Source organism: Vipera ursinii (assembly GCF_947247035.1).
Source record: "Vipera ursinii genome assembly, chromosome: Z".
NCBI classification, from domain to species: Eukaryota; Metazoa; Chordata; class Lepidosauria; order Squamata; family Viperidae; genus Vipera; species Vipera ursinii.
In genome coordinates this window covers 38,483,334-38,499,845 of record NC_139517.1, presented here as the reverse complement: position 1 = coordinate 38,499,845, position 16,512 = coordinate 38,483,334, and the positions used below count along the sequence as shown (strand labels likewise).

At 37.1% G+C, this 16,512-nt stretch overlaps 1 protein-coding gene across 14 annotated transcripts in view; it reads right to left on the bottom strand.

Annotated features, from left to right (window-relative positions):
* Positions 1 to 16,512, bottom strand: part of FBXL20 (F-box and leucine rich repeat protein 20) — a 106,588-nt gene that overhangs the window by 70,727 nt on the left and 19,349 nt on the right. For all 14 annotated transcript variants that reach the window (XR_014494357.1, XR_014494358.1, XM_083379302.1 and 11 more), the window contains exon 2: positions 7,168 to 7,229. Coding sequence is in view for 12 of the 14 variants with exons in the window: in XM_083379302.1 (XP_083235428.1) it covers positions 7,168 to 7,229 (62 nt within the window). In the remaining 2 variants the exon portion in view is untranslated. The remainder of the gene's footprint in view (positions 1 to 7,167; positions 7,230 to 16,512) is intronic.

Genomic DNA, 16,512 nt, shown 5'->3' with positions numbered 1-16,512 from the left:
CTGGAGAACTGAAGAATAAACAATAGTACATAATTTTATAGGGTCATTAATTGGTCAGCAAGTTGGTAGTTCTCCTTAAAACATCCTTTGAAAGAGATGTTTTATCAAGATTGCCATGTTAAGAAACAAATCCTGTTGTCATACAGCAATATCTATACTGCTGAAATATAAAAGACAAGGTTATCTGCAGATAATAAAATGGTGATTTGAACATTAAGTTCTATTAACTCTATCTTGTATTCTAGTAGCAGCTAGAATAGCTGCTTTTAAAAGGAAGGCAACTGGACAGATTCCTATTGCTAGGTTGTTTGCAACAAGGAGGCTTAGTTCAGGAAAAGCACCAAGAAAGCAAAAAATCTTTGGAGCACTTTGAGTGTTTAACTACTTTTGCCGTCCATCTATTTTCTAGTGGATGGAGCATAAAACCAAATCAGAATGATATAAAATACTGTTTTGGGATATATGGAAGTGAAAACATTAGCTAGCTTTTAACTAATTGTAGTGTGTTCCTGGAAAATCAAGTATATCTTTACAGAACAGATTATAGATAAATACCAGCTAAAGTTTGATAAGTCACAACCTCACTTAATGTTATGTAATGCATATGACATTACAGCATATCAATGAGGTTCTGATTATATTCTAGAATACTACCAATTCACTGCTAGTACTATTATTCACACTTTCTCATTTCTACCATAAGTGTGTAATTGCCACCAATACTAAAAGAAAGAAGATGCTGCCTTTTTGGCTTTCTCGTGTATGTCAAACTGGCAATGAAAAGGCAAACAAGCCTTCAGTGTCAGGTCCAGGGAAAGATTCCTAATCATCAAAACCAAAATCATCAAAAGATTCCTAAGTCATCAAAACTGGAAGTTATCCACTGAACACCTATTGCAAATGAATGGAGAAAAATGTAATGCTTTTTGCTCGACACCCCCATACATGGGATGCCAAAACATTCTTTGCTATTAAAAAATCCAGAAGCAACCACTTATGCAATAATTCTGTATGAAAACACACCAGTCTTTGTCTTGTAGAAACTGAAGCTTATTTATTAGGCAATCCATTGGATAAAGCTCTCTTTCAAAATCTCACGTGCTAATTTGCATTAAGAAATTTTCACAGCTTGCATGCAAGAAGCCTCCAATTCTCAAAACTATTTCTTATGTTTTAAGTTCTCAAAAACACAGAATCTAGAAGGCACATCGTTAAGTCTGTCAGCAAGTATTCCCAAAGTCAAAGTTGATTTGATCTACAGAAAGGATTGCACTATTGTATTTTCAAAACTAACCAATTTGTTGTGGGATATATTTTCATAAGTTATAGCTGAGGGCTTTTCAATCTTTTCACTGATTGTACCACTTTTAGGATATGGCAATATTCAACTACCACCAGTCATCTAGCAAGGTGTCAAAAACTTGACCAAAAAAAAAAAAGGAAAAAATTGATAAAGTACAGGTAGTCTTTGACTTACAACAGTTCGCTTAGTGACTGTCTGAAGTTACAACGGGACTGGAAAAAAGTGACTTATGACCATTTTTCACACTTATGACCGTTGCAGCATTCCCAGGTTCATATGATTTATATTCGGATGCTTGGCAATCGATTCATATCTATGATGGTCACTGTCATGTGATCCCGTTTTGACAAAGTCAATGGCAGGGGGGAGGTGGCCAGCTCAATGTTGCTCAGGTTGGGGGGTGCCTGTGGGAGGGAGGCAGGGTTGTGGGAGGGAATCCGGGAGTCTCTGGTGGAGGGGGGTGGGACTGGGATGATCCACCGGAGGAGCCTCGCTGTCCCTCTTGGACCACGTGGGGGACTTCCAGACGGTGGCACAGGCTACCCAGAGGCCTAGGCAACGGAGGACAAGTGTCCAGCCCAGCCCTCGAGCTCCCACCAGGATCCAGAGCCCAACCCAGTATAATCCCTCTTGACTGAGGGGGCACCCGGCTGCGCTTACCTCCTCCTCGAAGCTGCTGCTGCTGCTGTGCACACTCTCCTTGGCCAGGTTGCTCATGGTAGGTGCAGGAGGGCAAAGTGCATGAGTCTGAGGGAGGCCCACTCCCTCTCCATGTGAGGAGACCCAGCTTTGTAACCAAAGCATTCTCAGCGATAGGATGGGAGACCACCAGGATAGGCCAGGAGGAGGAGCCAAAGGGACGGCAAAAGGGCAGCAGGGCTGCTCGTGGCCAAGTGCTAAGGCAGAACTTCCCTTACATCCTCTCATTCCAATCTCCCTCTCTCCCTCCATCCTTACCCGCCCTCCTTCCCTGCCTTCCTCTTTCTCATTCCCATCTCCTTCCTTCCTTCCTCTTTCCCTGCCTCCCTCTTTCTCATTCCTGTCTCCTTCCTTCCTTCCTGTTTCCCTTCCACCTTCCCTGCCTCTCTCTTGCTCATTCCTATATTCCTTCCTTCCTCCCTTCATGCAAAACCTCCAGCCAATGGTGCTTTTCTTCATTCCTGATGGAGAATGACCCCTCCTCAGCCCGTGTTTCTCCCATTTTTCACTGCCACCTCTGTGCGTGCCCGGCATGGATGGCTGTCATGAAGTTTAAATCGGCTCCTGGCCGGCCTGTTTTATCTCCTCTCCTCTCCTCTTATTTCACTCATTAAAATGCAAATCAATTTATAACTTTTTTGAAATCCATTTTTCTGGATTTTTTGTTATTATTCTGTCTCTCACTGTTAAAATAAACCTACCATTAAAATTATACACTGATAATTTCTTTGTCAGTGGGCAAACATACAAAATCAGCATGGTATCAAATAATTTTTTCCCTCACTGTAGCATAGCACTATCTAAACTGTTTTTTTAAATATACTGGCCAGTGTTTTGTTTGCCAGAAATGCTTGCATAAGGAATAGATAGGCCTGTATTCAGATGAAAAATGTAAGTCAAAGAATATACTAAATGCTTGATTACTTTCAAAACTGACAGCAAAATATTCCTTCCAAGTCCTATGACATACAGAAAAATTTGGTAAACACACAAAAAATATTAAGGCTATTATAATAATTGTTATTTTTAAAGGATGTTTCTTTACTGCTTCACAGAAACATCTGGTTGGCCGTCAGGAAAGCAAAGTACTAGTTCATATATAGATTAAAGGTCATAGATATGTATAGGAAAATTGTCTTTCATATGGAAAGACAAAGGACAAAGCAATAATAAATTCATCAGCTGCCACAGCCAACCAGTTTATTAAGATCATAATGTATGTAATAGTTTTAAAAAATGTAACAGAGAAAGCTGATCAAGGTTAAACATAGACTAAGATCCAAAGTATATTAAGATTCATAGGCAAAGAAATAGTTTTGGGTGACCTGCAAGACTGAATCCATTGTGATTCAAATTCTAAATTAATAAATAAACAGCAATAGAGAATTTTAGATAAATTACAATATATGTATGTAATCCTCAAACTCTCTCTCTAGAGGATTAGGTTTTTATTTTCCACCTCTCAAATAAATGAACTCTATCCTCTAACAATATGTTCCAGAAAGCAGAGTCCTTATTAATATATATTTTGATATTCAAACGCTATAAAACTAAGAAAACGGGGGGGAGCACATTTCAAAAGCCAGAAACAATTACTTATATAATAGAAATATAAATGCTATGATAGCCAATAAGTGCAAAATGCTATGATAATCAATAAGCAAGCTAGTTTTAAATACTATTCTGCTCCATAGCAAGTAAATGCAATCCAAGTGTCAAGGCACAATGACAAAGCAGTTTAAATTATCCCTTAATTCTATAATGTGAAATAGCCTCTAACTACCTTATCAAGAGCCAAAGTGAATGGATTTGTATTTTTTTGCTAATCAGTTCCTACGGTAGATCTCACTTGTAGCATTAAAATCTATTGCTCACATTTAAGAAAGTGAATGCTGCTACTCTCTAGTAACTAATGAAATATAAAACTGGTATAACCAGAAAGTCTGCAGTAACATTAGCAGACTGGAATCTCAAAAAAAATTATAGACTGAGCAGTAGAATGTATGCTATCTAATTTGCTATTCTGCTTTTGTGTTAAACTAAATATGGTCATCTACTACATGACAATCTTGTCTGAGGTTAAAAAAGAGATTTCAAAAGGACAGTCTTAAAAGACATGTGATCCTGATTACCTCAAGCCTGGATGAATGAAAACATAAAATTTGGTATAACTATTATTATCTTTAAATTAATAAATCAAGATCTTAGAGACTGATTAATATTCTTCTGTCATATTTTGTATGCATTTTTAAAAATATATAATATGGAGCTAATCAGAATGGACATAAGTAAATATATAATGATAATCACTAGAAACAGATTGCTGATCCCTAATTCTAATGAACAGACCTGGGTTTATCACAGTATTGTAAACTTAACAATAGAAAGGAGTGTGATTCAAATTATGGGATACACAGATGTCTCTGCTAATCAGGTCTGACTATGTTCAGCAGCAGGGTTTGCCAGGTGTTGCCATCTGCTGAGGATGAGCTATCGTTAGTCTAGCTAAATCTCTGCTGATCTCCTTATCTAGTCCAGAAGAGGGGATTGTTCTTCTGGAGATTCTACAGGATTTAAAGTGTTGGAAATTGCTTAGATTTACTCTCAACCTGGCCTAACCCCTTTGGTTATCATATCTCACTATTCCACTGGCATATCTTGGCATCAGACAGCAAAAATATTCATATGACTGAACTGATTTGCATGCTTTTTTATTTCCATACAGTGCAATTTTCAGTATGTCCTTTAGACTGAGATTTTTCAAACTGTATTCTAAGATTATAAGCAAACAGCCAATTTTCTAGCACTACAGCTTTGGCTCTGGATCAGGATTTTCAGGAATTTATTTTTAACCAACAGATTCTGTAGCCTGAAAAAAAATTGAAAATACCTTCTTTTGTGTTTTAATTCTTACTACACAAAACTCTTTAATTGTCAGGTAGTGTATGGAAGATGAAAACGATTACACATTGTAAGTGCCTTGTAGATTCATTTTTAGATTTCTAAAAATTATGATTTTCTCTTCCAAAGGCAAATACCTTTGGACATGAATGTGAAGTGGTAACAAAAATAATCAACTCTAGATGAATAAGTGAAGTCAAGATGCTGTTCCAGTGCCTAGAAGCTGTTTGGGTCTGGATAAGGAAGAATATATTTAGGCCCAAACCTAGCATGTTAGAGAGGGTCTGGCTTTCGAAGGCCATCCAATTACAGGAAAATCCCATTTCTAATTCTGGATGGGGGTCATGGTCCCATACCAAATTGTTTCATAATGTGTGGGCCCCTTTTTTACTCATACCTCCTGCTCAGTACAGATGTGATTGGAAAAGCCTTTGCAAATTCCACCCTGTGTGCCAGTTATGATCCTACTCACAAACATTCAAGCCTTGGTCACTGTTTGGATTATATAGATGTGACTGCCTTTGAAGTTGTTCAGAAGACAGTGCTTTGAGTAGTTTTAGGCACATCATTTCACCCATGCAATATTACTTTTAATTGGTTTGACCAGTTACAGTGGATTTCTGGGTGTAATTCAATATGCTGGTTTTCATTTTCAATCCTACACAGCTCAGGACACAGGTATCTAAAACCTACTCCCAATTGTAACTGCTATCTATCTAATAAGTTCAGGAAGAGTAGCTCTCTAACCAACTGATTCCCAAGTTCTTTGGAACAATATTTTGTCTCTATTCCATTTGGCTCCACCCAGCTGGAATTCAGAAAAAGCCATAAAAATTGGTTCTTTTAGCCCTGGGAAGATAATGAAAGGAAGGAGGAAAACATCAGAATAGTGACTTTTACCCTGGAATTATTCATATCAGGAAGATACAAGAATTTGACTGAAAGCATTGTTAGGATAGGGAGCAATAAAATAAATGAGCATCCAAGGGCAACAAAGGGAATGATTTAAATACAAACTAATATGGAGAAAAAGTTAGCTGAGAGAGAGGAAACTGAGAGAAAAATTATGGGAATGGGGACAAAGTAAATCACAAAAAAGCAGAAGCTGGGTTCATGGTAAAGCAGAAAAAGATTCATCCTAAGAAACAAGAAGTAGAAAAAATATATACTAATGCAAAACCCAAAAGGACCTGATGTAACTTCCTGATATGAGTGCAATGAAATATCTTCTTAGCTTATTTTTTTAATCAAAAGGGGAAATTCAGAGAAAGGTGACAAACTACTCTCTTGAAAGGGAGTGTTTGATGGAAATATCTTAAAACCTAGATATGCTTCTTGTATTCCTCCTCTCAAAGCTTAATAATTAAAATACCCAAACATTTTTTTACGGCTTTTACTTGGTACTGAGATAAAATTTCATCCAGAAACAAAATTAAAAAAAATTGTTTATTCTGACTTAAATGAAGATGAAATGAACATTATACTTTAAGGCAAATTTTACCTTCCCTTCCCTTATTTAGGTTATCATAATTTTGGAGTTTGAAAGTATGAGAATGGATGAGCATTTAACAGGCTAACAAAAACAAAAAGTAGGATCAGGCATTTCCTTCCATAAAGCTAACCGGAATGCTAAAACTAACCTAAAATCTGTGGGTTTTATTCTAGGATAAGAGCTACATTTCTGCAATTGTGAACAGAGAGAAATATTGAGTTTATATCTTCAATAGCTGCTTTCCATATCCTTTCCAAATAAAGAACACTTTCTCTTTTTTCTAAACAGTAGAAAAAGTTAATAGAGTCTGTTGGGAACAAATTGGATTCTGGACACAAGATAGCTGAGTATGCTAAAGAAAAGCTTGAAGATCACCACTTGTCTATCTGAAACAAACCTAGCAATTTCCCATCTTGTTTTAGAAATATCTTCATTTCAATACACTTGCTTTGAGTATTTGTAAATAGGCTTAAAAGGCATCATAATGTTGCTCCTTAAGTTATGACTCCTTATGAAGGAGATGAGACACCACGTTTTAACTGTGCCAAACCACACCGAAAGCAGCCCTTCCTTTTCTAAATCTGTTGAAAGGCTGCATTGCATATAGCAAAACTAATTTGATACAGCGAACGATTCAGGAGATTTGGGAGTTTAGCTTTCCAGATTGCAGAATCTAGGCTTTGGAGTTGTTTGCAATCAACTAGCATCTTGCTTTACTCTCATGTTAGTTAAACCTGTGCTCAATCTTTGAACAAAACAGAAGACATCTTACCGAAGAAGCAACTCTTTGGGAAGCTTTTTATTGATCACAGCCTCATCATTATTTGAGAACATCTACAAAATAAAAGCAAAACACACATTAAGTCTCCTGCATTTTCATTACGGATCATATCCTTATCAACACAAATCAAAATACAAAAAATTGGGAGGGGTGTACAAAAAAATTGTACAAAATTATTTTTAAATCAAATTGGATTTGACAGCCTTTAGAGATTATGTTTGTATGTTTATTTTGAAAAGTAATTTGGAAATATGCTGCAGTCGCCACTGAACTGCTGGGACTATATATTATACTTATTTTTTAATCTCTGTAATAGTACTGGGATCATGAACACTATGACTCCTTCATCTCAGGGTTTTCATTTTTTTCTGCTGGAGCATATGGATATGTCCATGTTAGGCACAAGTTACTGAGTCTAACCAACTTTTTTTTGTATTGTACCAGCTGAATAGGCTCTGTTTTCCTTAAAGACAAAACTATTCTTTTGGGGCAAACCTATTATGATCATGAAGCAATGGTGCATTCTCAGAAACTGGAGATTAAACATCTGTCCAAATAAACTTGAAAATACTGGGTTATGTGATATGTTAACTCTAACACTGTATTAAAAATTGATCTTTTCAGGTGTTTCAACGTATATCTTGCCTTGCCAAATTATGTCCCCAAACTTTGTCTGACTGCATACTATTCAGCAAACAACCACAATTTAAGTAGAGATGAGTCTGGCTACTTGCCCAGAATCTCCACACAACATGTCTATGTCACCAGGTAAACTTTCCAGTGGATATGCAATATAACTAGATACATATATCCCTTTTGGTGGCTGATATAACAGAAAGCAAATTTAAAATGTCCAAGTCTAAAAATGGAAACAAACTTCTAGAAAATAAAATTACAAGAAATAAAAATCACTACAAAACAAAATAAAAGATGACTTAGGTGAGTTAAAATGCTCTCTGCAGAACATTTTTATCTTCAAGATTTTCCTACATGCAATCATGCTAGCATGATCTCCATGGCAGGACTGTTCTAGAGGACTGGCACTGCTACTAAATCCTTCTTTATTTTCTAAATGTTAAGGAAACCAAAATAAACATTAAACCAATAAGCAAATCATGTATAATTTATAACAAAACTTGAGAATAGTTTTTAAAATTATTTTTAAAGCAAATATAAGATATAGACCAGCATGATCAATACTGAGCAAAGCAAAAGTCCCAGTAAATTAGAAATTTAGTGGTTCTAGAGGAGGAGTAATTAGGCTCCACAGTCAGACTACAGCAAATATGATATATATAACACTAGTATGGCAAACAAAGATTAATGTAACACTTTCAATGTATTAGCTTTTCTACATTAAGAACTTTTATTTTGATATATACCTTCAGTGGATTCCATCTAACTATCATGTTACTTCTTCAATGATAATTGTTAAACTATTACATATGTCAAAAGAAAATAATGACAAACGAACTACACATTGTTGCCAAGGAAAATATGTGGACATGTTAATGAAATCACCAGGAAATGAACCACTACAAGACAGATTGAGGCATCCTGACTATTGATCTTGCGTATGTGTTTTTAATTTGCACAGCAAGAAATGTTCAAGTATTTTAAAATTAACAACAAAAAAGAAATTAAAGCAACTGGTTTTTTACACAATTATAATGGTTATTCTTATTGTCTTCATCAGATTTAAGGAGCATATAAAAATTCTAACCTTTAGATCACAGCATGACACTTCCTTTTTTGGAAAAAAATGTATTAGTTTTTATAGGGTTAAAAAGGAAGGTAGGGAAATGGAGATTTGGGATAGGGTAGAGGAAAGGTTAAGGGTGAGGGTTGGGGTTTCCCCCAATAACATTCACTATTTGGCAAACAGCATGTTGTCTGGGTAGATATATATATAAATAAAGAGGCTAACAATAACATTGATAGATATAATAAATTATCAAAAACAATACTAAATTTTCAATGTATGATAACATTCTTAGTCAAATAAATTCAAAGTTGCATATCACATTCCTTTCTCTCTAACTCGCTTATCTAGCCATTGATAAAACTTATTCCAACTTCTGTAATAAACTGAATGCTCTTTCTCTTTAATCTCTAAGGTTAATCTATCTGCACAATCCAATATTTTCTTAATTAATACTTCTTCAGTCGCTGACTTTTCATTTTTCCAATACTGGGCATACATAATTCTCGCTGCTATCAATACATGTAACATTAGGTATCCGCTCTCCTTATCATAGTTAGGGCCTATCATTCCTAAGAGAAACAATTCTGGTTTAAATTCTATTTGTTTTTTAATCATCTTCTCTAACCATAAATGTATCTTAAGCCAAAACCTTTTTGCTTTAGGACATGCCTTGGTGGAGCAGTGGGCTAATGCCTCCTTAAGTAACACCAGCTGCCTGCAATTAGTGCAGGTTTGCATCTCACCAGGCTCAAGGTTGACTCAGCCTTCCATCCTTCCGAGGTAGGTAAAATGAGGACCCAGATTGTTGGGGGCAATTAAGCTGACTTTGTAGTAATGCCACTTGGGTGTGTGTGTGAAAGCCCTAATAAGCAGGCATATACATAGAATGAAGGCTACTGCTAAGCTTGTAAGCCGCCCTGAGTCTTCGGAGAAGGGTGGGATATAAATGGAATTTTAAAAAAAATGTCCACCAGGTAGGATAATAAGTACCTGGTCTTTGCTTACATTTCCAACAAACATTTGAAGTATTTTTAAACATTTTAGCTAGTCTCACTGGTGTCATGTGCCATCTATAAAACATTTTAAACAAATTTTCTTTATATGATACAGGTTTGGTTAATCTAATATTTCTATCCCATAGCTTTTCCCATTCTTCAAGCTCTATAGTATGACCAACATTTTTTGCCCATATTACCATTGTTTCTTTAACTTGTTCCTCCTCCATCTTTAAGTTAAGCAGTAATCTATAAAGTTTTTAAATCAGTTTTTCATCTGTTTTTAACAATGTAAGATCAAGTTCTGTCTCTTCCTTATAGAGCCCCATTACTTTCACGTCTTTTTCATATCTCGATTGAATTTGTAGATATGGCCACCATGGTAAGTCAATACCTTGTTGTAAGTCTTGTCTAGATTTCAATCTTCCTTCATTATGCAGTAAGTGTTTATATGTTACAAGTTTATCATAGTTAATTAAGTTTGGGTAAGCAAAAGCTTCCATTGTTGAGAGCCATTCAGGTATCTTAGTATAATATTTTTTCTTTTATTTTTTCCCATTCTAAGAGAAGTGCATTTCTCATACCATGGTTCTGAAAATATCTATGCGCTTTATTCTTTCCATACCACAGAAAGGCATGCCAGCCAATCTGCAGGTCATGCCCCTCTAGGTATAGTAATCTTTTGTCTCTAAGTGTTAACCATTCTTTAATCCACATTAAAATAGCTGCTTGGTAATATAACTTCCACTCTGAAAGTCCAAATCCTCCCCTTTCTCTAATGTCCTGTAGCAATTCCACTTTAATTCGTGCTTTCTTCCCTTGCCAGATTTCAAAATTATGGTATTTAGTTCATCAAAGAAGGCTTTTTCTAATTTTACAGGAATGGTTTGAAATAAAAAGAGTATTTTCGGTAAGATATTCATTTTAACTGTACTATTCTCCCCAATATTGATAGTTGGAGATTTTTCCACTTTTTTAAGTCCAGTTTTATTTCTTTTAATAGTTTTGTATAGTTGTCCTCTTTCGATGTTATATATCTTGCTGTTAAATAAATTCCCAAGTATTTAACTTTTTTAACTATTTGAAGATTTGTTTTTCTTGCAAGTTGCATTTTCTGTTTTTCTGTTAAGTTCTTTGTCAAAACTTTGGTCTTTTCTCTATTTATTATCAGGCCTGCAACCTCACCATATTGTTCTATTGTGGCCAACAGTTTTGTGCTTGTTTCCAGAGGTTCTTCCAGTATAAAGATCAAGTCATCCGTAAATGCCTGCAATTTATATTTTAACCCTTTATCTCTAGTACTTTGATCTCAAAGTCTTGTCTAATATTTCTGTTCAATACTTTCAACGTTAATATGAATAGCAATGGTGATAAAGGACATCCTTGTCTTGTGCCCTTTTTAATATGAAAGTTTTCTGTATAGTCTCCATTTATAATTACTCTAACAGTCTGTTTATCATAAATTGCATTCATGAAGTTTTCTCCAAAATCCATTTCCAAAAGTTACTGAAACATAAATTGCCAATTTAAGTTATCAAACGCCTTTTGCGCATCAAGAAATATCAAAGCCATCCGTTTGCCTGGATGGGCCTCATAATACTTTAAAACGTCCAAGACTGTTCTTAAATTGTTTTTTATCTGAGCATGACACTTCCTTAAAAGCACTGGAAACTTCAGCTGGATCAAAATGCCACAACAAACTTCTGACTGAGGCCAATTTTATGCAACATGTAATTTCTATCTTATGACTACTCTTGGCTTACTGGTCATTTCCAAATTCTAATTATATTCCATAAATTAAAAAAATAGGATTCAGTCAGAAAAATTAAATGTAAACATGTATACAGTAGACTGTCAATATATGGGAATCAAAATTACTTAATAATGGTCCTTATACAATTGTCAAGTAATATATTATGTGTGAACTTAATGTTTTCTTCAGTATTAAACTGAACAATGGAGATCCTTCAATCCACCTATTTTGGTTATATGAAATACCGAATAACTGATGTTCAGTGAAGTACAGACAGTCCTCAATTTACAACCATTCATTTAGTGACTGTCCAAAGTGATTTATGACTGGTTTTTAAACTTACAAACATTGTAGCGTTGTCATGGTCACCTAATCAAAATTCAGGCATTAAATAACTGGCATGTATTTATGACAGTTGCACTGTTCCCAGGGTCATGTGATCACCATTTGTAACCTTCCCAGTTGGCTTCCGACAAGCAGTCAGCGGGGCAGGGGGTGGGGGAAGCCAGATTTGCTTAATGGCCACCTTACCAACAGCAGTGATTTGCTTAACAACTGTGGCAAAAAAGGTTATAAAGTGAGGCAAAATTCACATAGCTGCCTTGCTTAGAAACGATGGGACCAATTCTATTTATAAGTTAGGGATTATGTATAAATTATTTCAATTCTTTAGCTCTTTCAATTTGTCTATATTTTACATTTTATAACTATTATATCAAAATTAAGACTATACCTGATGATGGCTTTATAGAGGACACTGACATTTACTATTGGCAAAGGTATGGTACCGAACTCTTTACAAAACATTGTTACATTGTAACAGTTACAAAACAAATTACATTCTTTTTTCATTTCATTACGATTTCTATTATACAATTCTGCTTAACTGTTTTTAAATGCACTACAGGGTATGATTTTGAAAAACAAAGTTTGTTAACATGAATTAGTTAAAACACTTGTTTTTAAAATCTCATCTCAGTAATAAAAAGTGTTCCCTAAACCAGGGCTTTTCAACCTTTTCACCCATTGTACCACTTTTAGGATATGGCAACATCAGAGTACCACCAGTCACCTTAGCAAGGTGTCAAAAACTTGATGACCAAAAAAAGGGAAAAAAGTGATGAAGTACAGGTAGTCCTTGACTTACAACACTTCACTTAGTGACTGTTCAAAGTTACAATGGCACTGAAAAAAGTACCCCCCCAAGCCACAGCTGAGAAAGACACCTGCATGCCCACCCGGTGGTGCTCTTCCTCCTATCCGAGGTTTTCATTGTTGTGAGCATTCCTGTTGAGCATTGGCAACGGGGGTGGGGTGGGAGGCATTTGGTTTTTATCCCCCGTCTGCTGGGTGGTTGCAGCAGGTTTTGGTCACTTGACATGACCCTGGGACACTGTGACCGTCATAAATATGAATCAGTTGCCAAGGATCTGAATGTAAATCACAAGAACCTGGAGATGCTGCAACATTCCAGCTGATCGGCGCTTCTTCTGGGCTCAGCAGACATGCCTGGATCAGCGTCAAGCTCCAGCTGGAGCCTGGCACTGATCCTGGTGCTTCTTCTGAGCCCTGACAGCCCCGAAGCGCCAATCAGCTGGAAAGCAGTGCTGATCCGTGGCGCTTCTGCTGAGCCCTGACAGCCCTGCAACTCCAGATATCTCTCACTCAGGCTTGTGCAGTGCTGCCACCGGTTCAGCTCATTCCCCTCCCCCGTTACCTCTTTTCTAGGATGGTTGTGTACCACCTGCCAGGTGCCAATGTACCACACAGCCCAGCCCTAAACTCTTACAGATATAGTCTACTTTATCTGTACCTGTATTTTTTAGGCAGAATGCATGAGCAGCTGAAATGCTATTTGCATAATGCTATTAGATAAATATGCTTAGATATTTAAGAATTTTCAGCAGTGGTACATTTTGGTCCTTTGGATGTTGCTGGGCTATAACTCCCATAAACTCTGACCAATGACCAGGTTGGTTGTAGCTGATAGAAACTGGAATGTCAGCTGGAAAATCAAATCCCTGATTTATGTACAAAATGCATGTGGTCTTACTGTTCATTGTTTGTGGATTTTTTAAAACTGAGATTACACTTACCGTACATCAAACAACTATGAATAGATAACTCAGAAATAAAAGATTGCACATTACATTAAGTCATGTTTATTTGGCCAATTTATAATAAAAAAAAGCAAGCTGGTGCTTTTTAAGACATGTTTTCTCACCTTGGCAACTTTAACATCTGTGGACTTCAACTCCCAGAGTTCCCCAGACATCATTCCAGATGTTAAAATTTGCCAAGGTTGAGAAACACTGCTCTAAGTCATTAATAGTATTTAAATACTCAAATGTTTTGTTTATAGAATATCACAATGAAGCAATCATGGCTTAATGCAACACACTATTATCCCTAAGACTATTGAGCAAGGATATATAACAGTAAGCTTTTAGCTGATATATTTACAGATCACAATTAGCTATAACGTCGCTTTTGGCAGTGTGATGTATGAATCTACAACTAGAGCTCACTATAACATAATGATATGTTCAACAAACTACAACTGTGTTAATGTAGCTACAGTGTTTAAAATCACAGAAAATAAAAGCTGTTTTTTTTTTAAAAAAAGTCTTGATTAACAAATATGTTTCATGTCTGAGATGTATTCTTTCAGATTTCTGTTAAATCTTTTTTCATTAACTTTAAGAAATTAAGTTTCATGAAGAAATTTAAAATTATTGAAGACACACAAACTGAATGGGATTTTCCTAAAATTAATTACAGGAGACTTTTTGTATGTGTACAACTTGGCACGTCACTGCAATGTCTTTTGAGGTAAAGCTTTTTTCTTACTTAAATTGTTCAACAGACAGGTTTATAAGATAAAAGGTAAAGGTTCCCCTGCACATGCATGCTAGTCGCTTCCAACTCTAGGGGCCGGTGCTCATCTCCGTTTCAAGTCTGAAGTGCCAGCGCTTGTCCGAGGACGTCTCCGTGGTCATGTGGCCGACATGACTAGATGCCAAAGGCGCATGGAACACTGTTATCTTCCCACCGTAGTGGTCCCTATTTTTCTACTTGCATTTTTATGGTTTATAGCAGGGGTGTCAAACTCAATTTCATTGAAGGCCGCATCAGCATTGCGGTTGCCCTCAGGGGGCCGGGTGGGTGTGGCCAGGGTGGGCGTGGCCTACTGGATGGGCGTGGCTAGAGTGCGTATGGCCTACTGGGTGGGCGTGGCCTGCTCTACATCGTTCTCATCAAGGGTGCCTATGGGGGCCTGGGCAGGAGTGGGACAGATCTGAGGGTCTCTGGCAGAAGGAGGGTCTCTGGGCCAGGGCCAAGGCAGAGGGGGCCGTTTCCTCACTGTTTCCAGGATGGCTTCGCGGGCCACATGAAACCACTTTGCGGGCCGGATCTGGCCCCCGGGCCTTGTGTTTGACACGTCTGGTTTATAGCAAACAGTAAATTCAGTGATTCTGGCCATTTCTTTTTCATTCCTCTAGCAAGGATTCTAAAAGTGCTAATCACATTCACTTTTCCTTGTGCTCCCTGCAGCAAGGACAAACATGGAGTGAACTGTACTGTACTGTGTTACTATATTGTAAAATAAAAAATAAATGGTTCCATCTCTCGGAAATTAAATAAATAAAATAAAATTTTGTTACAATTGCTAATGAGAGATACAGCCCAAATGTATTTGGAAAATACTAAGCTAGAGAAGTCTGATTTACATCAAACAGTATGGATTATATCTTAAGCTTTATTAAAATCAAAGGGACCTAACTAATAATTATTTTACAGTTAATCAATTTCAGATGGTTTACTCACATCAATTCCATAACATATTTTACACAACAAGCTATGTCAAAAAATGGCTTAACACAAAACTGGCAAAAAATAACTTTGGATATTATTGTTGTTTGTTGTTGTTAGTTGCGAAGTCGTGTCCGACCCATCGCAACCCTATGGACAATGTTCCTCCAGTCCTTCCTGTCCTCTACCATCTTCTGGAGTCCATTTAAGCTCACGCCTACTGCTTCAGTGACTCCATCCAGCCACCTCATTCTCTGTCGTCCCCTTCTTCTATTGCCCTCAATCTTTCCCAGCATTAGGCTCTTCTCCAGTGAGTCCTACCTTCTCATTAGATGGCCAAAGTATTTGAGTTTTAGCTTCGGGATCTGGCCTTCCAAAGAGCAGTCAGGGTTGATCTCCTCTTGGACTGACCGGTTTGATCGCCTTGCAGTCCAAGGGACTCGCAGGAGTCTTCTCCAGCACCATAGTTCAAAGGCTTCAATTCTTTGGCGCTCAGCCTTTTTTATGGTCCAGCTTTCACTGCCATACATTGCAACTGGGAAGACCATAGCCTTGACTATACGCACTTTTGTTGACAGGGTGATGTCTCTGCGTTTTAGTGTGCTGTCTAGATTTGCCATGGCTTTCCTCCCCAGGAGCAAGCGTCTTTTAATTTCTTGGCTACAGTCCCCATCTGCAGTGATCTTGGAGCCCAGGAAAATAAAATCTGTCACTACCTCCATTTCTTCCCCATCTATTTGCCAGGAATTGAGAGGGCCAGATGCCATGATCTTGGTTTTCTTAATGTTTAGTTTCAACCCAAGTTTTGCACTCTCCTTCTTCACCCGCAACAAGAGGCTCTTTAGTTCCTCTTCACTTTCTGCCATTAGAGTGGTATCATCTGCATATCTTAGGTTGTTGATGTTTCTTCCGGCAATCTTAATTCCAACTTTTTATTCATCTAGCCCTGCCTTTCTAATGATGTGCTCTGCATATAAGTTAAATAGGCAAGGCGACAGTATACAGCCCTGGCGGACTCCTTTCCCAATTTTGAACCAATCAGTGGTTCCATGTCCAGTTCTCACTGTTGC